Here is a 24,955-nt window from a genome sequence, read left to right as displayed (position 1 = left end):
TTCAAGAGCCCTGACCTTAGAAGTCAAATAGGGGCTCACCAGTCCATGCCCTTTGGCCTGCGATTGCCTACCAAGAGGTGGCACTGTTTTCTAATTTGTACCAGGGCCATGCATGAGCCAACAACTGTCGTGACAGGTGTTAGTTGTTAGCATAAAGGATTTAAGTGTCTAGCAAATGCTGCCTTAGCATTATCCTTAGGCTCTGGGCTGATGCTAGCTGAGCTGATGTTGGCTGTTTTACAACAGTTTCTTGGAGGCTTTGTGGTGTTCTCCAGAATAACTTCAGTGAGAATGCCTGTATTCCAAGCCTTGCTGTGACCATTCAGATACTGTGTAATAAAAAATAGAAATTAAATGTAAAAATATTGACAATGTAAAAAGTTAAAAATCATGCACAGCAGCACTATGTATTGCTTAGGTATACATACAGATATGGTTCAAGTATAGAGAAATGCATAAGAATGATAAGAACCACATTCTGGTTAACGGTTACCTGGGTGGAGAGGGAATGGGATTAGGGAGGGATATACAGGGGTCTTCAGTTCTATTCATAACTTATTTATTAAGCTTAATGGTGGATATGCAAGTGTTTATTATTCTTTAATCTTAAATATTTAAAAATAATTTATAATCAATACTATTGAAGAGACCATCTTTCTATGTAAGAGCTAATTTTTCATTTCTCTTCTCATTAGTCTCTGTTAAATACTAAAGCAGTATGTTGATTTGGAACCACTGAATCAAGCAATCATTCATTCAACAAGTATTTACTGTTGAATGGTAGAAAGTTCAGAGTTAAGACCTTCACCTGAACATTATATTAACACTTCTGATAGCCTTTTTAGTTATTTGACTTCTTTCTAGGAGGGCAGGGTCTCTGTCTTATCAGACTTACAATTTCTGCTACATAATAGGGATTAATAAATGTTAAATTAAATCGAATGAAACACAAACGTGAAGGTTTTTATCTTTACAGAACTTTCAGTACACTAAGGGTGAGAAAAGTTATAGGACAAGGTAGATAAGAGCCATAAGTTATGAGCAAAGTTCTCTGGGAATTCATTCAGATATTGAGTCCATTGACAACTATTTATTAGGTATCTACCAGGCACTGGGTATATAACTGTAAACAAGAGAGTCACGGTCATCAGTTATTATATGGCCCACTTCTCACCACCTTCATCATTACCTCACTGGTCACTGCCACCAATATTTTTAACTTGGATTCTTAAGATAATCCAATGCTGTAATCCTAACTGGTCTCCCTACTTCCATTTGCTCCTCTACAGTAAATCTCAACTGTGTCCAGAGAGATCCTGTTAAAACCTGAGTTAGAGCTCATCACTCTTCTGCTCTAAAACCTCCAATGGCTTCTCTTCCGTGGGAGACCACAGACATGGCCACAATTCTTTAAATTCCTCCCATCAAGAGGTGAAGTCTCTTTCTCAACCCAGAGTGCCTGGGCTGGCCTTGTGACTGTCTTTGTCCAGTAGAATGTGGCAGAAGGACCGTGGTGGGAAATCTGAGCCTCAGGAGGCTTTGAATGCTTCCACTATTCCTCTTGGAATCCTGAAGGGCTGTGTTAATGAGCCCGGGTAAGTATGTTGGGGGAGGAGAAACCACGTGCAGCAGAACTCTCCTGGCAAAGGCCATCCTAGACCAGCCAATGATCAGCCAATTTACCAGCTGTCTGAGGACACATGATGCAGCCCTGCTGGAGATCAGCCCAGCACAGCTGCTACCAGAGGAATCTTCCAGATGACCCGCCGACTCACAAGCTAACTAAATGGCTGTTGTTTTAAGCCACTGAGATTTTTTTTTTCTTTTTTTGTGGTTTGTCAGGCAGCAAAACTAACTGATTCATCATCATCTCATTCAGAGAAACAGTCAAAATACTAACTGTATCCTCCGAAGTGGTAGTCGTACAAGGTAGGTGCTCAATAAACATTTGTTGAGTGCAATTCACAAATGGAGCTAACATTCTAATGAGGGAAGCCAGGGGAAACCAAGTAAGTAGTTACCAAGTTTTGTAAGTGCTGGGAAGGGAACAGACAGTGGCTGAGGTAGAGAATCACAGCGTGGAAATGGGAGGGCAGGTCCTCTAGGGAGCTCCCCACTTCTTTCAGAACAAAAGCCAAACTCCTTACAGTGGCCTCCAAGACCCGAAGGAAACTCCTGGTACCTCTCTGACTTCATTTTCCGCCATGCACTGCTTCTCACTCCAGCTACACTGGCCTCCCTGCTGTTCTTCTAACAACCAAACACTCCCACCTCAGGTCCTTGCTGGAATGTCCTTCCCCTAGATACCCATACCATTCACTCCCTCCTTTCCTTCGGGGCTCTGCTCATATATCCCCCTTTCAGGAAGGCCTTCCTAACCATCCTGTAGAAGTAGCAACCCACTGACCCACAGAATTCCCTACCCCTTACCTGCTTTATTTTCCTCCATAGCACTTGTCACCATCTGCTGTATTAGATATTAACTTCTTTGTTTACTGTCTGCTTCTGCCACTCAGATATAATTTCCACGGGGTAAGGAATTTTGCTTTGCTCAACTTACCTCCAGGACAGTATTGTCTTAGGGCAGAAATTCAGCCAGTGGACACAACATCCTTCAGGGGCCAGACTTCCTGCCAATTAGGACTAAGCAAGGCAAGTATTTAGCTTTAAGCCATGCTGGGAATAAGGCAAGACAGTTTTTAAAAGCCAGAATGCCCAGGTGTGTGTGGGATTGCTTACTGAGACCTATTCCAACGTGCTCACAGCAAGACAAGTAACACTACAAGTAACAGCTGACTTCATGGCATATTTTATAGTCTGCTGGGAGCCTTCTAATCCACCCTCTTATTTGCTTCTTGAAACAGCCCTGAGGGGTAGGCAGGGCAGGTTCTATCATTCTCCATTTACAGATGAAGATAATGAGGGGTATAGAGTTCAAGTGAGCTACCCAAGGCCACAGACAAACTAAGTGGTAGAGGCAGAATTCCTGGTTGTTTTGACTCCAAGTACAGTGCTCATTTCACTCTGTGTGTGTGTGTGTGTGTGTGTGTGTGTGTGTTTAACTGTTTCTCCATTCTGGGATCTGACCTTGTGACCTTCTTGAATCATTAAGATTCCAGGTCAATCCTGACCCCCTGAAAGACCTTCAACAGAGGAGGCATCTTTTCTCTAAAGACAGCACCTGCCAAGAGGCATAGGTGATGAGTAAACGTTTAGAGCATCAATTCCAGACCGGCCCCTGTGGCTTTCAGACCTACCACAGTCTCTTCTGTCTGATAGTCAGGAAAGGACCGTGCCCTTGGGTCCCTTCACCCCTAGCCCACCCCAAGGCAGGCCGGGCTGCAAGGGGAAAGGGGAAGGCCTCCCACAAGACAGGACCGGCAGCTGCTTTCAGGTGAAAACCAGAAAGAAATCCCAGCCCCGCTGCTTTATTTTGGTTTAAAAATCAAGTCGGGTGACAATGGAAACTCTTTCCTTGCTGTCCTCTCCTTTCTGCCCATGTTGACAGAAGACAGATCTGCTAATTCTGGCTGGGGTTTTTCCCTCCCTGGGCTGTTTTTCTCTTTTATCTTCATCAATTGAAGAGAGATGTTCTGTCTTTCAAACTGTCAAAAGGTATCTGGGGTTTTGTGTTTTTTTTTTTTTTTTCTTTCTTTCACATAATTCTGTGGGTCTTTTCCCAGATATGTATTTTCTCTCAAGTTAACTTCTAACTTGTTTAAGTTTCCGCCCATGTGACTTCCAGCGCGAGTTACCAGAAACCACAAGAGAGAGAGAGAGGGCGCAAGCCCCAAAGCAAGCGACATGTCCCTGTGGGGAGCAGAGCCTCTGCACCCCAGAGTGAGAAGGACGCCGGGGTCAGAGGTGGCTGCAAGGCGGGCAGAGGAGGGCCCTGCGGAGGGGGGGTGGGCTGGTGGCCCGGGAGCAGTCAGGAAGGGAGGCCGGCTGGGGACAGGAGAACCCAGAGGCGCGAGGGGCTGCGTGGAGAGCCCGGAAGACTGCGGCCATGCCTCACAGCTCCGACAGCAGCGACTCCAGCTTCAGCCGCTCTCCGCCCCCCAGCAAACAGGTAGGGTCCTGCCTTCTGATTCTCCGGGGAAGGGCGGGGAGAGGGCCGGGCTGCCTCGGCCTGCCCCGGGAGCCGAGAGGCCAGGAGATGGCTGGTGGCAGGAGCCCTCTGTTAGACTTAAGACACAGGATCTGCGGTGAAGCTGTGCATCTCGGCGGAGACCCTCATCCTTCCGCCCATCCTGCCAAATTACGCCCTCCTCATCCCCCGATGGTGCGCATCGCCTCCACCTCACCTGGGGTCCCACCCCATGAAGCTTTCGAGGAAGCCAAGAGGAGAATGAACAACCAAAGAACTCTGGTCTCTTAGAGGAAAGAGTCTACCTCTCTCCAAGGCAGTAGCAAAATGAGAGGAGGAGTCTTAACGCGGGCTCCGGGCACACACACCCTGAATGCTAGATGGTTGCCCAGGAGACAGCCCGCAGGACAAGAGAGGAAAGGGATGGGGGTAAAGTAAAAGGGGGCAGAAGAGCAGGTTGGAAGGAGGAGGACGCCGTGCCAGCTCCGAGGATCTATCTTACCTCCTGGGTATGGCTACTGCTGCTAGCACAGGTGGCGGAGAGAGGGCTGGGGGAGGAAGGAAATGAATCAGGAGATGGTTCTGGGGACTTGGAGACATTCCTTAGTAGCTCAGCTCAGCTCTGGGGAAACCAGAGAGATGAAGGTGGAGATTCTGGGAGCATTGGGAGTCTAGGTTGTGACTTCCAACTCAAAAGTTTTCAGCTTGAGGGTTGCCAAAAACAAAAAAACAAAAACGGGAGCACCCTCGCTGCCTTGCAGCTCCTGGGGCTTTCTCCTCACCACATCCCTCGACAGCGCCCTCGATAGGAAGCCCTCTTCCTTCTCATCTAATACACCAGTGGGGGGCAATTCCTTATCCAACTCTGTGGTTTAAAAACTGCATTCTTTCGTTAGCATGGATATCCAAGAGGGCTTTCAAAATGCTGCAGCCCAAATAACAGTATGTAAACATATACTACAGCTTCTGTCATCAATATCTAACAGGAGAGCAGCAGGTAGGAAGAAGTCCTAGTGGAGACCTCTAGAGGACAAACAATCCAGTCCTCTGCTCAAGATGGTATCAGAGGGGTTCAGACTGCCTGGAAGTTTGTACTCTTCTTAGGAAGGAAATTACTCACGGCTTTCATGGTAACCTCGTTCCCCATCCCCCTTAGAGAAAGAGCACTTCCTTCCTATCTAACCAAATGCCCTCCGACTGCAATGGCCTGGAAGTATTGGGCACATTGGTGAGACATATGCTTGGTGGGCAGAGTCTTGCCCAAGGAGCTGTGTCCCTCTAGCCTGTGGGGACGTGAGAGGGGACAGGGCAGAAGGTACAGAAGGGTTTCACTCAGATTCCTCCACCTACCCTGCAGCATCTGGGGGAAAGCCAGAGCTAACCTCTCTGCCCAAGTAGAGCACATGCCCATCTGTGGGGTGCACTTAGAGAACACCCAAAGTTCCCTGTGTCCTCCTAAGCACCCATCCACTGTCTGCCACGGCCAGGTAATCTCCACCATTAAAACTGTTCTTGGTCTCCAGTTTGTACTAGGCATTGTGCTCAGGGCCATGGGGGATATCAAGGTCACTGAGCATAATGAAGGGAATGCAGGGGAAGAAGAGGCAGATCTGGGGTGGGGACCTCAGTCCAGGGGCACAGCAGAAGACACAAGGGGTACAAACCAGGAAGGTAGTGGTGGCAGGGGCGGGGGCGGCTTGGAAAGGCATCAGACTTAGCATTAGAAGATGTAACTCTCAGATTACTGTGAGCTCTTGGGCAAGCTCTTTGAGCCTCAGTTTCCCCCACATATAAGATGGAAATAAGGGTATCAACTTCACAGAACTGGGGACTTCAACAAGAGCACCTCTGAGAAAAAGCACTTGCACAGAAGCTAGCACATAGTAGGTACTTAACAGAGTTTTGGGAAAAAAAAAAAATAGCAAGAAGGTTCTAGGCCAAAAGTGAGAGGGTGAGGGTGGAGCAGACCTGAAGAGGAGAGGTGATAAAATACACTTCATCGCCTTAACCATCTTTTTCCAAATACAGCCCTATTGAGTTCTCAAGCTCTTTTGCCCTCTTCCTGTCTCTTTTGGCCAAAGTTATAGAGACCTAAGAGAGTGTAACAGAGTGTGGAGAAAAGTTCCCTTTTGGGTTCAGCCTTTTGGTAAATAGGGGGGTGGACGGGCAAGTAAAGATGAAGAAATGGAAGGGTGGACAGCCGGATATCAAACACCATGAGAGCCTGCCTCCACTCAGAAGAGAGGGTTAGACTCCCCTAATTCTCATCATCCTCTGCTTCCCAGGACTCATCTGATGATGTGAGAAAAGTTCAGAGAAGGGAGAAAAATCGCATTGCTGCCCAGAAGAGCCGGCAGAGGCAGACACAGAAAGCTGACACCCTCCATCTGGTGAGTGTTCAGACCTTTCTTCACCCTCTTGAGCCGTAGGCTTAGCTCCCCACCGCCTGTGGACTCCTGGACCATAGCTTTGAGTCTGCCTGCGTGGGGATGTGTATGTGGGGGAGTCGGTGGAGGGATGCAGGTGAGGTGGGGAGGGGAGGCTCTCCTGTGAGTGCATTGAGAAGATTCCGTAACAGGGGATGGGCCAGGAGGCTGAAAGAGAAATGAGCGCCAAGAGGGCACGAGGAGTAAAGGAGCTGAGTGTGGGCAACCCAGAGGCTGGTGGAAGGCAGATCCACCTGCTGAGAGACGGGGTAGCCTGAGACAGCTCCATCCCTCATGAACCCAGAGAGCGGAAGGCAGGACTGCCTTTGGGAGGAATGTAGAGAGTGTTGAGGAGCCCATTGTCCCACAGTGCTAGGAACGCATATAGTCCCATCCCCTGGGAGGCCAGTTGGGCGGCCACCCTGAGGTCTGCATTTGGGACAAGGAGGTCCACAGGGTGCTGCACCCCATACCTCTTTTCTGAACATTATTAAGGTTTGATTTCGAAATTTCTATTTTGATGATATCCCAAGGGGTCTGTGAAAGATACAGTTTCAGGTGCACGTATCTGGGATGGTCACCATCCTGGTTGAGTTGCCTCCAGTCTCACAGTTTCTAGGGAAGCCCTGATCCCTGGCTTGAGCAGGGGCCTTGGGTGATCTGAACTGCATCTCCACCAGCAGCCCAAGATCCTGGTCAGTGTTTCCAAATTCTGGCTGTGTGCTTCATAAAGCAAAGCTTCCTCCTCATCTCCCACACCTTACCACCTCTTCTCTCTTCGCTCTGACCCTTAATTTGCTCCCTGTCCGACCAGCTCTTATTTCACTGGCTCCTTCCTCTTCCATCCCTTCAGCCCTTCCTCTGACGCCTCTGCCTTCTCGTCCCTCCTCCTGAGCCATTCCCAAACCTCTGGCATCCCAGTAATTCATTCCAATGGTAAAAAGGGCAATTGACACCAAAAATGAATATGCTTATGGTTATTTGAAAGATTAGCCTGGTAATTGGCCAGTTAAAGAATAGTTGTTTTATTCCTATCAAGAAAAAGTAAGATGTAGTCTTAGGTAAGAAGATGCTGCTTTTAGCTTTGTAAGGAAGTAGAGAGCAGGCTGCACCAAGATCTCTGATTGGATGCTTGTGTTTTATTTGAAACGTATTCAACATGTCTTCCATTGCATACTAATGTAGTTTTATGTTCATGAGTATTTGTTGAATTGAAAGAAAGAATGAATGAACACCAAGTCTGTTCTTCTCTTTGATAACTGTGATCAGCAGTCTAAATGTTAAGTTGGTGGTGGCCCTGCTTCTTATATGTTCTCCATGATTTCCTTATGGCTTAGGGGCTCACAACACTCCAGTTTACTACTTTTTTTAAAAATTTTATTTATTTATTTATTTATTTATTTATTTATTTATTTATTTATTTATGGCTGTGTTGGGTCTTCGTTTCTGTGTGAGGGCTTCCTCTAGTTACGGCAAGTGGGGACCACTCTTCATCGCGGTGCGCGGGCCTCTCACTATCGCGGCCTCTCTTGTTGCGGAGCACAGGCTCCAGATGCACAGGCTCAGTAATTGTGGCTCACGGGCCTAGTTGCTTCGTGGCCTGTGGGATCTTCCCAGACCAGGGCTCGAACCCGTGTCCCCTGCATTGGCAGGCAGATTCTCAACCACTGCGCCACCAGGGAAGCCCCAGTTTACTATTTTAAGCTTGAAAATCTATGATCACTCACTTGTCTCCATCACAGTCTGATTCTAATTCAATATTCTTTGCAGCAAGCAAATGAACAAATAAATAGAAATTAGTAAAGATAAAACCTACCTTTTTGTATAAGTAGACAATGTCCCAAGACTGGAAATATGCTATAAGCTTTATAAGTTTGTAACATTAAAAAAAAAAAACCCTGGAAACTAAGTATAGCTCAGCAGTGCCGCAGTCATAAGGACATGGTTTGAATCCCAGCTCTGCCATTTGTTATCCGTATGACCCACCTTAGACCTTAGAGATGTTCTTAACCTCCCTTAGACTCAGTTTTCTTATTAGGAAAATGGGACAGTAACTACCTACCTCATAGAGATAGTGCATATAAAGAGCTCAAGCATCAGTCGCTGATATATCATAAATATTCAAAAATTTTGAGGATAATAAGAGTAATATTAATAATAGTTATTATTAGAAAAACAAGATAATCACAACTAAGATTTTATGTATATGAATTTATACTTATATATAAATCACAGGATCTCAGGGCTGAAAGATTTCTTAAAGGCTGGAAAGTTCAGACACAGTTTGATGCTTGAGACTTTCTACAACACCCTCTGGAAATGGTCCCCAGTGTATGCCTGGTCACTTCTAGTGACAGAGAGCCCCCTGCCTCCTAACAAGAGCAGAGGAGTCTTCCTTATCTCGAGCTGCGCCACTGTCTCCCTGGAAATTCAACCCCCTGGTCTTCCTTCAACCCCTTGGGGATGTATCAGTGAGGGTGACATGTATGTTTCTTTGCTGTGGCAAGGTTTTCAACACTAACTCATCTGTCTCTCTTTGCAAGACAAGAGTTAGAACCAGAAGATTTAGCCCATCTGATTTCTTAGTTCCCAGACCAGGGATCGAACCCATGACCCCTGCAGTGGAAGTGAGGAGTCCTAACCACTGGACCACCAGGAATTCTCCCACATTCTGTTTTAATTCTCTTTTGGTTGGTGTCTCAAACAGCACTCATCACACTCAGTTCCTTTTCTGCCACAGTCAACTATAGAGTCCATTAGGCATAGTAAAGGCATTGATTAAAAAGGAGAAAGTCATATCTTGACCCATTCACTTTCAAAAGATATTAGTAGCTAATAAGTGGATCCAAGATAATCAGCTGCAAAACTATGAAAAATAATAGGAATCCAGTCAGTTTTCAAAGTTAACACAAAAAGTAATAACTTTTCCTAGGCAAATTAGATTAGAAAATTTAATAGGGAGAAAGATTCTGTTTATAATACCAAGAACAGCAAATGGAAGGAAGGAATAAATTTAACAAAAAATATGCAGGGTTTAATTTTTTAAACTTCAAAACTATTCTAAGTGATTAAAAATCACTCAAATAAATGGAAAGATATACCTTATGTAAAGATAGCAATTTTCCTTAAGTTAATTTAGAAATTGAATTAATTTAATATGATCTTAATAAACTAGGATTTTCTGGGTATTGGAGGAAAATGAAATTAGCTATTCTAAGTACCTGGAGAAAAATAACCATGTGAGAGTTTCCAGGAAAATTCTAAAGAAGGAGGGTAATTAGAGACGATTAGCTGAATAAGATATTAAAGTGAATTACAAATATAGATTTCAAAGCAGTGTGGAAAAGACAAAACATTGGACAGAATAGAACTCAGAAATATACCCACAAGCAAGCTCAGATTTAAGACCCCAATACATATGTCAGTTCCTAAGACACAAGTACAGATGCAAAATGTCTAGGATGGCATTTCAAACCAGAGAGAGAAAGATGAATTATTCAATAAATAGTGTTGGGACAACTGGCTAGTCATTTGAAAAAAAAAAAAAAAAAGAAGGTAGAGTCTTCATTTCTTTTTTTTTAATATTTTATTTATTTATTTATGGCTGTGTTGGGTCTTCGTTTCTGTGTGAGGGCTTTCTCCAGTTGCGGCAAGTGGGGGCCATTCTTCATCGCAGTGCGCGGGCCTCTCACTATCGCGGCCTCTCCTGTTGCGGAGCACAGGCTCCAGACGCGCAGGCTCAGTAGTTGTGGCTCACGGGCTTAGTTGCTCCGCGGCCTGTGGGATCTTCCCAGACCAGGGCTCGAACCCATGTCCCCTGCATTGGCAGGCAGATTCTCAACCACTGAGCCACCAGGGAAGCCCGAGTCTTCATTTCTTATACAACACACACATAGATTAAATGTGGGAAAAGATTAAAGAAATTTGAAAAAAATAGCATTAAAAATATTTATCTTGGAATGAAGTCTTTTCCAGATAAAATGCAAAACCCTGAAGCCATAAAGGGAAAGACTGATCTACATTACCTTTATACATAAAAAGTGAAAGTGTCTATACAGCTCAAAGTACCTAACATGCAAAATCAAAGGCAAGTGAAGACTGGGAAAAATACCTGCAACACGTATGACCAAAAAAGGACATATTTGCTTAATATATGAGAGCTCTTATGAATAAGGAAGCGATCAACGACCCAAAAGAAAAAATGAGTGATAATTAGGAATAGGCAATTTACAGAAAGAGAGAAATAAATGGCAAATAAGTATGGAAAAGGTGCTAGACCTTACTTAGTTAGGGAAATGACAAAGCAACAGTTAGATCCCCTGCCAGATTGGCAAAGACAAAAAATGTTGCTAATACACCATGTTGCCAAGGTGATGGATAAGCTGGTACCACCACACACTACTAGAAGTCTAAGTGGGTACAGTTCCGTTAGAGGGCAATTTGACCATATCCATCCAAATTACAAGTGCACATACACAGTAACTCGGCAATTTTACATCTGGGTGTCTGTTTAGAAACATACCCACAGATTTCATAATTATGTACATGTAAAGATAACCATTGCTGCATTGTTTGTCATAGCAAAGACTGGAAACAAGCTAAACATTCATCAGTAAGGGACTCAAATAAACTATCGTTTGTTCATTCAGTGGATACCACGAAGGTGTTAAAATAACGAGTTATATCCAGATGTGCTAATCTGAAAAGATTATCAAGCCTCTATACTCTTAAGTGAAAAAGTATGAGTATGGTGTATAGTTTTCTCCCATGCATATTTTTAATAAAAAGAAAAACATATGTGCATGTGTGTATAAACTTTAAAATTTTCAAATAGGTTTTCCCCCAAAATTGCTAACGATATATATTTCTGAAAAGTAGGACAAAAGGTCTAAAGCAGGAGAGAGATACTTTGCATTTATTTTTACCTTTTTATATAGTTTGGATGTTTTTATTATGTGCTTTTATTTTTATAATGTAGATATTTAAATTCCCAATATCGATCATTATTACATATGCATTAGGATGATTTCTTTTCTAATTTGATTTCAAACATTGAATAGTCTTCCACTGTGACATTTTATCCCTTGAACATCCTACATAAATATCTCAGTCCTTTGGGACAACCAACTGTCAGCTGGGATTTGTAATGAGTAATCCTAAGGTCTCCAGCGCTAGTAAGAGATGACAGACCAGTTTCATTTGCGTGGTTATCCTGGTAATTGTAGGATATCTCTGGTGCCTTGGAGCAGGAAGGATTTTGAGTCTGTGTCCCAGGTTAGTGGGAAAGAAAGTTGAGATCAGTTGAGAAGCTTTGTTCATGAAAAGGCTAAAAGTAGAGGGGGTGGTGGGCAGACAGTAATATTAGCCCAGAGCTGTGATGTTGACAAGTCAGATCTGGCCTTGAGGATGGAACTAGAAGAAAAGTACAGTAACAGGGCCAGATCTGGAAGCTGGAACTTCAGGTACTTAGATGGGGGTGGGACAGGTGCTTGCCTGGGGCTGGCTCCTGAAGGAGCCTCACATTAGTTTAAGAAAAGAAAAAGATTTACAGGTTCCAGGGTAGATCTTTAATGCCATATATAACAAACATCATGAGTGTAAATTATGCCTGAAATTAAGCTGATGCTGTGAGAAATAAGGTATTTACAATTGGAGGAAAACTGAGTAATGGAGGAAACGAAGCTCAGCAAAGATGTTAACTTCCTGGGCCTCCTTAGAAGGAGACACTGTTGTTCTTGGTTTTCTGGGAAGGCCTGGGAGAGAAGCCTGTTCATGGTCCTTTTTCATTCCGTCAGTTTTTTTTCTCTCTCTGGGAGACCATGCCATAAGATTTATTGGCATAGAGAAATCACAGGTAAAATAAAATAAAATAAAACAAAACAAAAAGCTAGAAAGTATGTTCTAGCTAGTTCCACCCTAAAGAAGTTCAGTGTTGGGCTTCCCTGGTGGCGCAGTGGTTGACAATCTGCCTGCCAATGCAGGGGACACGGGTTCGAGCCCTGGTCTGGGAAGATCCCACATGCCGCGGAGCAACTGGGCCCTTGAGCCACAACTACTGAGCCTGCGCGTCTGGAGCCTGTGCTCCACAACAAGAGAGGCCGCGATAGTGAGAGGCCCGCGCACCGCGATTAAGAGTGGCCCCCACTCGCCGCAACTAGAGAAAGCCCTCGCACAGAAACGAAGACCCAACACAGCCATAAATAAATACATAAATAAACCCAAAGTTTAAAAAAAAAAAAAGTTGTGTCATTTAAAAAAAAAAAAAAAAGTTCAGCGTAAAATCAGTGAACTTTCTGTGGAAAAGAACCATTTCTCTTGGGCCTCTATTGCTATGAACTTCTTTTTATTAAAAACATATTAATTGTATTAGGTTAAGTAACTTGTCTGAGGTCATACCTCTTGTAACTAGGTCTGTCTGACTGAAGAGCCCATCTTCCTAACCACTAGGCAACACAGCCTCTTCCTTTGGACTCGCATGAAGATGTATTCATCTTCCCTAACTGATCCTCCTTGAATCTCTTCCTGAATTTTTTTCTCTTGTTCTTTAAGCAACATCCTCCAAAGTTGACACTTTTCCTCCTCCATCATTAGGCCTAGTCAAGAAATTAATGATGTCGCTAAGCAATAGATTGATATAGCCATTGAGACCATTTTTAAATAAAGCTGTGTAGCAATAAATATTAACATCTTGCTCTTTGGTGCAGCAATTCCACTTACAGGAATTTGAAGAAACAGTGATGCGCAAAGATGCTCAATTCATCATTATTTGTGAACAGTAAACACTTTATCAATACTATAAAATTGGACATATACCCCACTACTGGAGATTAAGTATATTATGACACATTCATATACTAGAATTTTATGTTGGCAATAAAAATGACTAAGTGGATCTGTATTTATCAACACAGATAACACAGATTTCCTTAGTCTCCTCTGTAGGACTAGGTCTGGCCCTCTGAGTCTTAAGGGGTTCCACAGATTGGTTCCACAGGACAAAGTCTCCTTCAGATTGTGGCGTGTCTGTAGAGGATCCTGTCATGGGTCCACATGGTAGCTTGTGGAGGGAATAACAATAACTATAGTCATACCCCATTCTTGATGGAATCACAGAATTAAAAGGAAACTCAGAGATACTCTAGGTCACGCTGCTGTGTTACCAGTGAGGGTACTGATGTCTTCCTTAAGGACACCCAAGAACCCAAACCTCTTGCCTTCCCACCTCTTGCTTTTGTTTTTGTGCCACTTTGCTGAGCAGGACTTTGCTCGGCAGATGGTGTTGCTTCACATGTCCTTTTGCAAAGGGTGAGCCAAGAAGTAGGCCATTAACTAGGACACGTAAACGGCCTAGGCACTCTTCAGCAACAAAACCCAAGCACACAGCAAGAGACGAAAAAGGCAGAGAGTCCCAGGCTGAGAGGGGCTAAGTTTAAATGTTCCTTTATTTAAAAAAGGTCTTAAAGTTGTAATCCAAAATCAAAAGGACAATGACATATTGGGGGAAATATTTGTGTCAAATTAAATAAATTCAGATTTAATATTTTCTTTTTTAAAGATTTTTTTTTTTGATGTGGACCATTTTTAAAGTCTTTATTGAATTTGTTACAGTATTGCTTCTGTTTTATGTTTTGGTTTTTTGGCCGTGAGGCATGTGGGATCTTAGCTCCCCGACCAGGGATTGAACCCGCTCCCCCTCGTACTGGAAGTCGAAGTCTTAACCACTGGACCACCAGGGAAGTCCCCTTGATTTAATATTTATACTATAGAAAGAACATTCTTTTTAAGAAAAACATCAAGACTCCAATAGATAAGTGGGCAAAGGCTATGAACAGAAAGCTTACGTAACATTTTTTCCTACCAAAATGAAAATAACCCAATTTTCTATTCTGATTGTGCAAACAATATACACTATGGATTTCTCAACCTCAGCAATATTGACACTCTGAGTTGGACAACTCTTTGTTGTGTATGTGGGAGGGGGTTGGCCCCCTGCACTGTAAAATGTAAAATCTACCCACTAGATGCCAGTAGCACCACCTCACCCCTCTAGTTGTGAAAATCAAAAATATTTCTAAATCTTCCCAAATGTTCCCTTGGGGGGCAAAATTGTCCTTGGTTGAGAATGCTGTACTAGGGAGTAGACATGCAGAAATCTTACTTCTTGGTAATTGATAACTTGTAACATTAAAATGAAATTAAGAAACCTTCAAAAAGTTAGTTGGCAAAATAAATTATTTAAAATTACAACACCTAAATCCCAACGAAGTTGTAGTAAAATTAATATATACATTCACTGCCGATGACATTGTATATATTACATAACACTTTTAAATTTATTTATTTATTTATTTATTTATGGCTGTGTTGGGTCTTCGTTTCTGTGCGAGGGCTTTCTCTAGTTGCGGCAAGTGGGGGCCACTCTTCATCGCGGTGCGCGGGCCTCTCCTTATCGCTGCCTCTCTTGCGGAGCACAGGCTCCAGTCACACAGGCTCAGTAATTGTGGCTCACGGGCCTAGTTGCTCCGCGGCATGTGGGATCTTCCCAGACCAGGGCTCGAACCCGTGTCCCCTGCATTGGCAGGCAGATTCTCAACCACTGCGCCACCAGGGAAGCCCTACATAACACTTTTACAGCAATACTTACGTGAACTGGAAGATGTTCACTGCAGCATTATTTATAATAGCAGCCAAAATGTCCAGCATTAGAAAGCCATGTTAAGTAAATTGTGGATCATCTATTTGTTGATGTCACCATTAAAAGAATAATTATGGTGATTTTTTAAGTATGACAAAATTATGACAAAAAGGAAAATACAAATTGTATATGTACTCTGAGATTTTATAAAAATAAGTATCCATGTTTGTTAGAAAGGACAAGATGGCAACACATACAAATGAAAAGAGTCACGTTTAGAGGACTGGGATCATGGGTGGGTATACTTTTAAAAAAATATCTTTAGTTATACTGTATATTTTTTATTTAAAAACATAAAAAAAGATCAAATAGAGCGCTGAGTGAATTCTGGTAGAAATCGAGCATGAGAGCAGAGAGGGTATCATTGAGTTAGAATTTGGGGGGCAGGCTTTGGTAGGAGATCTTATAATTTATCATCCAAATAGGAACATTTTTGAGTGAAAAGAGGCACTAGTAAAAATTACACTAGGACGATAGCTATGAACTGGGACTGTCCCAGTAAACATCTGGTCACGCTAGATTTAGGGGAACCCAGGAGGGTGACCTAAAGCTAAAGGACCTGAAGGAAAATTCAAGAGCAGTAATAAATTTCAGAGCCAAGCAGAGGGGGCTAGATTCCTGGTACCAAAATGCAATTTCCTGCACTAGATAACCCTGTAACTAACATATTTTCCAGGTACTCAGCTGGCACGAGACTATGCCTTATTGCTAAGAGTTTGGGGAGGTCCAGAAAATGATAAAAGCAAAGGCCATATTCCTAGTACTAGAGCTCACGTCAGCAGAAATGATTCATTCTGTTGTACAAGTATATATGAAATGCCTCCTACGGGCATTTTTTCTAGGCGCTGAGAATTCAGCTGGGACAAGACAGACTAAGTCCCTGATTTCAGGGACCTTACGTTCAACCAGAAGTCAGACTGGAAAATCAACTGATCAATCGTTATTTGTTATTTCACTAATCACACAAAGGGAAGAGGGCTTCGAAGAAAACCAAATAGTGCAATATTGACAGTGACTTAGGGACAGAGATGGGGACAGTGATCAAGGAAGGTCTTTCTGAGGCCCTGACGTTTGAGATCAAATATGAGTCAAGAGAAGGAGCCTGGGAAGATCTGGGGAAAGGATGTTCTCTTGCAGAGACTTCAGGCCAAACTGTGAGCAGCCTGTCGGGGTCAGAAAGATGCCTTGTGGGGCCCGGGACTGTGAGAGCATGAGGAGGAGCTCAGGAACAAAGGCCATTGTGCTGCAGGGAGCAGGAACCAGACTGGGGGTGGGTGGTGGGTGGAGGGTCAACAGAATGAATTCAAATTCAGTGGGGACAGAGTGGGGGCAGATATATCTGAACTTAAATTCTGATCTACAAAATGCGAAGCAATTACACCTCACTGGGCTGTTTGAGAGTTAATGAGAGAGCAAATGTAAAAACAAAGCAATAGTGCATTTTTTGTCTGTTTTGCATTGGAGAGAAGACTTTATTTGTTTGTTTGCTTAATGCAGAGAGGTTGGCATTTTCCTATAAATCAATCAAGTAAAGATATCAGATGTATTATCATATATGAAAACATATGCCCTACTTTCCAGTTGTTTATATGAACTTTAAGAACACAAAGGGACTTCCCTGGCGGTCCAGTGGTTAGTGCTCCGTGCTTCCACTGCAGGGGGCACAAGTTCGATCCCCGGTCGGGGAACTAAGATCCCACATGCCAAAAAAAAAAAAATAACACTAACTGTTTCACTGGCTGGGCTTTTCACCGCCACTGGTCAAGTCTCCTTTGCTTGGTATGGTCCAGACAGGTCAAGTTCAAGCCAGGGAAACTGTATGCAGGGTTCTCACAGTGGTGTGATTCTGCTGCCCCCATTCCATAGCTTCAGTTTGGGGAACAAAAGCAGGGGTTTGACTGGGCCTTTTTTTAAAAAATGAATATCTTACACTTACTTGTAACTATCCTAGAGTTAAAAGTAGAAGCTATAAAAGTACTTAAATGCTTGGTTAAGCACTCCCTGGGAAATTTCATGGACATCACAAACAGCAGACCCTTCAAATGCAGGTCTCAGATTTCGGTAAATTATTATAGACTCCAAGTTGGCAGTCAAGCAACATGATTTTACTTAACACCTACTGTGTGCCAGGCACAGTCCCAGTCACTGAGGACAAAACAGTGAAGACAAGGATAGCTCCCGGCCTCATGGAGCTCAACAATCTAAAGGACAACTAATTTGATAAAGTTATCATTAATGAGATTCCAATAAGTGCCCTACCTCTCACCTTTCCGTAAGAATGAACTATTCTGGGCTATTTGAAATTTTCACCAAATATGATTCTTTGCCTTGAACAGTCATTTACTTTTAGAAAAAAAAATTTTTTTTTAAATAATTTTTTAAAATTAATTAATTTATTTATCTTATGGCTGTGTTGGGTCTTCGTTTCTGTGCGAGGGCTTTCTCTAGTTGTGGCAAGCGGGGGCCACTCTTCATCGTGGTGCGCGGGCCTCTCATCGTTGCGGGCTCTCTTGTTGCGGAGCACAGGCTCCAGACGCGCAGGCTCAGTAATTGTGGCTCACGGGCCCAGCCGCTCCGTGTCATGTGGGATCCTCCCAGACCAGGGCTCGAACCCGTGTCCCCTGCATTGGCAGGCAGATTCTCAACCACTGCGCCACCAGGGAAGCCCTAGAAAAAATTTTTGACTTAGAAATGTCCTCCTCCTTCTTTAAAGTTCTTTATATTATATTATTCATACTATGTTATACAATAAAATTATTTAATAAAATCAAAAAATATAAATATATAACATGATATAATAAATTTAATAAAATCAAACATTGCATATATTTATATTGTTATATTATTTTAAAGAGGAATCCACTATGAACATAATTCTCAAGCTAGTTGCTCATTAAGCTCACCTGGGAAGTATTTTTTTAATCTTGATGCCTGAGACCACGTCTGGAACAATTAAATTGGAACCTGTCAGGGGTGAAATCCAGTAATTAAGATTTTTTAAAGTTCTTCAGGCAACTGCAGTGTGCAGCCAGGGTTGAGAATCAGGGAGCAGTGACATTTGAAGCCTGTCAGGTGCATGTGGTAGAATGTGTGGAGTGAATTTGGGGCAATTTTGTGGGTATATACCCAGACACTCTGTCTCAGAGGCCCGGCAGCTTAAAACAAAACAAACAATTCAAACCTTGATGTTGATGGCAATTATTAGTTGTTTGTTTTTCAAAATTGGACTTGCTAGTGATAACCTTTCTAACTTGAGGTATCAGTCAGGATTACATTCTGCTATGAGTTATAGAAAAACTATCAAACAGAGGCATCAACAAGTCACCATTTGTGTTTTATATTTTTCTCATATACTAAGAAGTTCAGAAGTAGACAGTCCAGGGATAGTGCAAGGCTGTCGTCAAAGAACCAAGCTCCTTCTTTCTCTCTGCACAGCCATCCTCAGTATATGGATGAGTTTTCATCCTCAAGACTGCAAGATGGCTGCTGAACCTCCAGGCATCAATCCGTGTCCAGGGAGGGTAGCCTTTGTCTGGTGAAGCTTTGCCTTTTTCCCTGAGGAGTGAAGCTCGTCCCCTCCCTTCCTACCCCCTGCCCCCCCCCATTTCTGCTTATGTATTATTGGTCAGACTCTGTCACATGGTCATACCTACCTGCAGGGGAAGCCGGGTAATTGAGGGATTCTTTTCCCAGCCTCTCTAGAGGAAAGCAGGGGGAAGGAGTTTGGAACAGATATTGAGTGAGCCAACCTATAGTGTTTCTCACATACGAGGTCAATGAAATCATAGCCCTGAAAGCCAAAGAACAGGAGACAGGAACCCAGGCAGGGGCCTGAGGGGCATGGCTGATGTGGCTAAACATCAGTGGATGATGAGGTGCTGACGGTCCTGGAGCTTCAGCTTTAAGGTATGAAAGTGAAGATTTCTCCAGAATTATTCAGTGCAAAGACCTGTGGTTTAGCGATTCCTCTTCTCTTCTCATCCGGTGAGGAACAGGAGTTGGAGTTAATTTCCCCAGGATTCAGGGGAAAGGTAGGCATAGATCCCACTATGGCTTGGGATGTGCCCTACCTCTCAGTTCACAGACTCCTCCGGGAAAGCTGGGCTCCACCCTATGTCTGCATGGGGGACGGGGGCTGGAAACTGCTGGAGACTGAACAAATAACTGGGTGTGAGGGACATGAGCTTGACACACTACTCTCGCATTGAAGTGTGGGTGGGAGCTAAAAGGTTACCTTACCAATAAATGACTGCATGTTCTGTCGAGGAGGAAACACACAGGGACTATTTTCACCCTTCTGGAAAGTGTGATTAGAAAATTCAAGGAGAAGGTCAAGACACAAACCAGAACTGGCAGGAAGGAGGACCAAGCCCTGCTCAGAAGGCCTGGAGAGTCCCTGCCAGAGCCTTGGGTCAGAGCCTGTCCTCAGCCTTGGTCCCAACTGGCTTCCCTGTGGGTAAGGGACCCGCCTGGGGATTCCCCATCATTCAAGCACTCTGCAGTGACCCGCTACTTGGCCCCTCCACTAGGGAATTTCCCAGAATGTTCCCACACCCCCAGAAGCCTCCTCCTTAGCCACCCCCAAGCTGCTTGTGGTTCCTGGTAGGGGTGGCATCAAGTAACCTCACAGGTGAGTGTGAATTGTGAACATTGGCATCTCAATTTGCACGAGGCGGGCAAAGAGGGAAGATGAAATTGGAAAGTCAACCAGGCTGAGGCCTCACAGGAGATAATTACCAGATATCATAAGATTTAAACAGACTTCAAAGGCAAGAGAGGATGGTGGGCACAGACTCTGAAGCCAGACTGTCTCAGTTCAAGCCCTGGTGCTGCAACTGACAAGTTGTGTGACCTTGAACAAGTTACTTAACTTCTCTGTATCTTAGGTTTTCCTCTTCTGTAAAATGTGGCTAATAATATTATCTACCACATAGGATTGTTGCAAAGATTAAATATAATGATAATTGTAATTATGTGATTGGGCACATGGTAGCACCCAATAAATGTTAGTTATTATTAAATCAAACTGGATTATTCTTTTAAAAATATGGTTTCTACTAATCTTTCTCATATAAATTGAGTCTATGTACCTCTGCTCCCAACACACCTACCCCTTCCCAACAGTCAGAGGCTCTGGTTGGCTAATATACACAGGTAGTCAATTTAAAATCTGAAATATTTGAGTTGCAGAGGGCTTGGAGATCTTCTAATCCTGTGGTTTTCAACATTCACTGCACATTAGAATCCCCTGGGGAGCCCTTAACAACCCAATGCCCAGGTGCACCCAGACAGATTAAATCAGAATCAGGCATCAATATTGTTACAACTTTCCAGGGATCCCACTGATCCCAGCGTGTGACCAAGGCTGAGAATCATTGTGTTGGTCCAGTCTTCCTGTTTTAAAGTGAGGCAACTGGGGCTCAGAGTGGGAAAGGGAGTCACCGAGGGTCACCAAGCCAGGACCAGGACCCCTGTCCACAGTTAACTGATGGAGCCCACCATTGTCATGTATTTCGGACCTCACTGTGCATCTGGGGAAGGTCTGGCCCCGAGTCAACCCTCTCACAGAGTAGCTGGACAGGATATTCCCTCCCAACTCAGGTCAGGAGGCGATGATCAGCTCTGTGATTGGAAGAGTGTAACCGACTCAGGGTTCTTGTACTGTGTTTAAGGATCACCCAAACCAAGACCCAGTTTTCTCTTGGAAGGCTACTGATCTTACTGACCTCCAGAGACCCTGAGTCACCAAGTCTCTCAGGAGAAGCCATGGGTGTGCTAAAAGGAACACAGGGCTGAGGATGGGGAAGCCCTGAGCCCAGCCCTGCTCTGCACCTACATGGTTATGGGGCTTTGGATCAATCACTCAAAGTTTCTGGCCCTCTGAGAAAATAAGTGTCTTGAGGTGAATCTATAGCCCTTTGTCCTAGCAGCTGCTGCCACCAGCCTGTAATCATTTTGGGGGGTATGCGCAATAGGTTTGTCCCAGGGTCTCAGTTGGCCTCATCTGTAAAGTAGGGGTAATAACAGCTGGCCTTGCATAGCCACCTCAGAGGGTTACTGTGAGGATCCTGAAGTGCCTAAATGAATTCCGAAAAGTAAAAAGCAGGTTACTTGGAAGCCCAAGGGCAGGCTCACCCCTCCCCCATCAGAGGAGAAGGCATGCATGTTAGAAGCCAAAATTTACTTTCTAAACATTACTTTCCTTTTCCCCTTGAGTTCTTGGTTTCCAGCCCCCACTGGGAATTTAGGGGGAAATTAGAGGGGTGTGATCATGGTACCTCTGGGTCAAGAGCTGCTCCCATGGCCACCTTTGCCATCTGTCCCTGTGTGAGAGCCCCTTCCACAGCATGACGGCCCCAGGGAGGGTCAGAGTGGACCAAGCGGTGGCAGGTGGGGATGTGGAGGGCTGAGAACCCCAGATCAGCCACTTCCTTCTGCAAGCGAAGTCAAACTCTTCCTCTGCGAAGTGTCTGGCTGGCGGCAGGTCCCCTGGGCTGGCAGTACTGGTTTCTCTGGGGCCCTGGCAGGAAGCAGTCTTGCTTCCCAAGGTAAAGACAAGTTTCTTGTCACAGGTGGTTGTTTTCTACTTAGAGGCGGGTGGCGGTTATGAATGCTCTCCTAGCGCTCTGGGATCTCCCAGGGGGGCGGGGAGAGGGAGAGGAGAAAGCCAGAGCTCAGCAGGGCTCGCTGAGGGAGGAAGAGCCTGCTGTAACTTCCCGAAAGCTGGGCCGGCCTCTAGGCGGAGAGAAGGTCGGAGCAATTGGTCCCTGTGGCCCGCCTACCCCACCCCTCCCTTCTGCCTCGGGGTTTGCCCAGGCTCTTTGGAGCACAGAACTTACAGTAAATGTTGTCACCAGTGGAAACTCTCAGAGGGGGTGAGGAAAAGGGCTAGAGGAAGGGGCCAGGACTCCCGGCCCCCAGTTCCCGTCTTACCAACACCCCCCAGTCTCATGTGTTGCTTTATCTTACCTTTTGGTAAAGAGGGGATGCCCTCTCTCTGGGATGTGCCCGGAAACAACCAAATGGTAAGATGAACGAGCCGGTCACACCCCGCAGAAGCAGCAGCCCGTGCCCCTGACTCTACCATCATGGCTGTTGGTATCCCAACTCCCCCACCCCATTTTAGAGATGGGGGTTTTCTTTGTACCGACCTAGGCGCGTTTTCTAGCTCAGTGCCACATACAGGAAATGCCAGGCTGAGGCTGAGCACGCTCACACTTGTTCTGTACAAACGGATGGAATCTGGCTTGATGGATAAGGCCACATTCTCCTCTACCACTTAAAAAGAACCCCCAGGTGCATGGGTTAGGGCAACTGGCAGTGTAACTAGCTCTCATTAACCTGTAGCTCATGCTCCTGATGGATTATCTAAGGCAAATTTTAAATGTCAAGTTATCTCACATCTGCTCACTGCCCACTGTAATTCTGAGTCAACTTCTGGTCCAGCCGTTGATGTCATCAGGCAGCCAATCAACAAACACTTGAGTTCATACTCTAGGCCAGGCACTTAATAAGTGCTTGAATAATTAAAATAAATTTATTATCATATTTAACATTAATATCTATTGTTTCCAAACTTGCCTGATCATCAGAATAATCTGGGGCACTTGTTAAAACTTCAGATTCCCAGAGTTCACAGAAAATCCCAAACCCACTGAGTTCAAATCTCTAGATTTGAGGAAGGGCCTGGAACTATATTTTTATCAGGCCCTCAGATTAATTCTAACGATACAGCAAGTTTGGAAAATACTAACCTAAGTGAAACAGAACTAGAAAAATAAGACCTGGACTCCAAATATTAGGTCACTTTTTGAACTGAAATGTAATTTATTTGCATCTCCAGTGCCATTTTTCCTTCCTCTGTGGGTACCAATGATTAGCCCAGAAGGTCTATTTGAGTCAAGGAATGTGAACCTTAAAATCACATTGGAAATGCAATTCCCCTGGGTTTTCTGAAGGTGGGATCGTTTTCCAGTAAATGCTAATTACCAGGGTGTCACTGTTGATTAATTAATGATGTGATCAGTAATCAGCGCTCTTTACCCTGAGTTTTTCTGATTAGCATGTATCTGATGGGTCCCTTAAGCAACAGGGGAAAGGTGTTTCTGGAAAAAAGGAAGCACAGGTGCTTGGGACACACCCAGAGTACTACAGAACAAGCTGCTGGAAGAGCAGAATGGCGTGGAGTCGAACACTGTGCTGGAGTTTGACTACTTACTATTTAGAAAGACCCTAAACATTCTAGAATCTGGGTGAAGTAGACAATTAACCATGGACTCCATTTGTAAGACTAAATGCAAATGCTGGTAACGTTAGGAGAAGACACTGTACAACATAGAGAAGAAAAGAGTGAAATTAGTTTAAGACGGTCTCACAAACTCTTTTCCATTTTGCTGGGCTCTGGCCTCCAGCCGGTTTCCCTTGACATGTACTTGCCACTCTCAACCCTCATACACACTCACAGAGATCTATGCATGTACACCTGCACACAAAGGAGCACACATGCAAATTCACACATGCCTTCACACACACGTCTCTCTTAGTTGGGACCATATGAAACTGCCATTCTTATAGGTCAAAACAGACAAATATCAGCAATTTCACATGGTTCAAGCTAATAGCTATGCATATACATGCACAAATATACGTGTGTTATAGATGCACCCATCCACACACAGGACACATACAAATATATATCACACGTGCACACTCGCATGTGCAGAAAAAGTCACCGATGCCCTTCTCCATGGCTGTCCTAGTGAAAATTTAACACAGACTCCCGCTTCACAACGCCCCCCCCCCGCCCCCCCCCGCAATCTTGCCTAGTGCTGACATTAACCTGCAACGTCCATCCTTTCCGCTCGCAGGAGAGTGAAGACCTGGAGAAACAGAACGCGGCGCTGCGGAAGGAGATCAAACAGCTCACGGAGGAGCTGAAATACTTCACATCGGTGCTGAGCAGCCACGAGCCCCTGTGCTCGGTGCTGGCCCCCGGCGCGCCCTCGCCCCCCGAGGTGGTGTACAGCGCCCACGCCTTCCACCAGCCTCACGTCAGTTCCCCGCGCTTCCAGCCCTGAGCTCCCCGAGGGCGGGAGAGAGCGGAGCCCCCAGCCCCAGCTGCTCCCAGGCCTCGGGAGGGGCACGCAGACTGTGGCCAGCGGCCCTCGTCCCTCAGCACCCTCTCCACCCGGAGACCCGGAGGCGGAGGCCTGGACCGGGATGGAGCACAGGACGCAGCTGCTGGACGTGTGTGCGGCCTCCCGAAGTGTGGCCGACTGCCCGGCGCCGTGGGCTGGACCTTCACGTGGGTGGGAGGCCGGATCCAGAGCTACGTCAAGCATAACGCCCAAGTCCCGTTGCACAGAGGGAGGAGGGGTAGGGAAGGGTTATTTTTCTAAATAAATGTCTTAAAAGAAACCAGTCTGGCCAGGGCTTGAAACCTTAAGTTCTGTGGGGTTGGGGTCTTTTTTGGTTCTTGGCCTCAGGAGCCCTTAAAGCTCAGGAGACTCTGCTAATATCGCTTCTTTTCCATGGCTTGTTAATCTGCTTGGGAAGCTGGGTTTTTGCAAAGAATCTTCAATTCTCCTTCTAGGCATCTTCTTGATTTTCCTCCCCAAATCACCTCACTGTGACCTCTCACTTTCCATTCCTTGCATCATGCTTTCTAGATTGTCTAGACGTTTCTAGGGTCATTCTCTAGACAGGATAAGGACCAGCGCCAGATGTTGTGGAGTGGGATGGTCATTC

At 44.8% G+C, this 24,955-nt stretch overlaps 1 protein-coding gene and 2 long non-coding RNA genes across 4 annotated transcripts in view; 2 read left to right on the top strand and 1 right to left on the bottom strand.

Moving 5' to 3' along the window:
- The window catches only part of BATF (basic leucine zipper ATF-like transcription factor), a 56,795-nt gene extending 32,170 nt beyond the window's left edge, over nucleotides 1-24,625 (top strand). The window contains exons 3-6 of one of the 2 annotated variants that reach the window (XM_082385869.1): nucleotides 1,290-1,595; nucleotides 1,843-4,069; nucleotides 6,373-6,477; nucleotides 24,076-24,625. In XM_082385869.1, coding sequence (XP_082241995.1) covers nucleotides 4,007-4,069; nucleotides 6,373-6,477; nucleotides 24,076-24,285 — 378 coding nt within the window. In that variant the 5' untranslated portion in view covers nucleotides 1,290-1,595; nucleotides 1,843-4,006 and the 3' untranslated portion in view covers nucleotides 24,286-24,625. Of the gene's footprint in view, nucleotides 1-1,289; nucleotides 4,070-6,372; nucleotides 6,478-24,075 lie in introns of both variants that reach the window. The other variant, XM_082385868.1, reaches the window with a different exon arrangement.
- LOC309626636 overlaps nucleotides 1-24,955 on the bottom strand; it is a 1,318,538-nt gene that overhangs the window by 53,994 nt on the left and 1,239,589 nt on the right. The gene's annotated exons all lie outside the window — the stretch shown is intronic.
- Nucleotides 6,486-17,558, top strand: LOC309625819. Its single transcript, XR_014242769.1, has 3 exons — nucleotides 6,486-10,068; nucleotides 10,375-14,820; nucleotides 15,122-17,558. It is a non-coding gene; the product is annotated as an uncharacterized lncRNA (long non-coding RNA).

This window comes from Balaenoptera borealis (genome assembly GCF_965194805.1).
Source record: "Balaenoptera borealis genome assembly, chromosome: 3".
Classification (NCBI taxonomy): Eukaryota; Metazoa; Chordata; class Mammalia; order Artiodactyla; family Balaenopteridae; genus Balaenoptera; species Balaenoptera borealis.
Note: the sequence above shows the minus strand (reverse complement) of the source record. Positions and strands in the feature narration are given on the sequence as shown.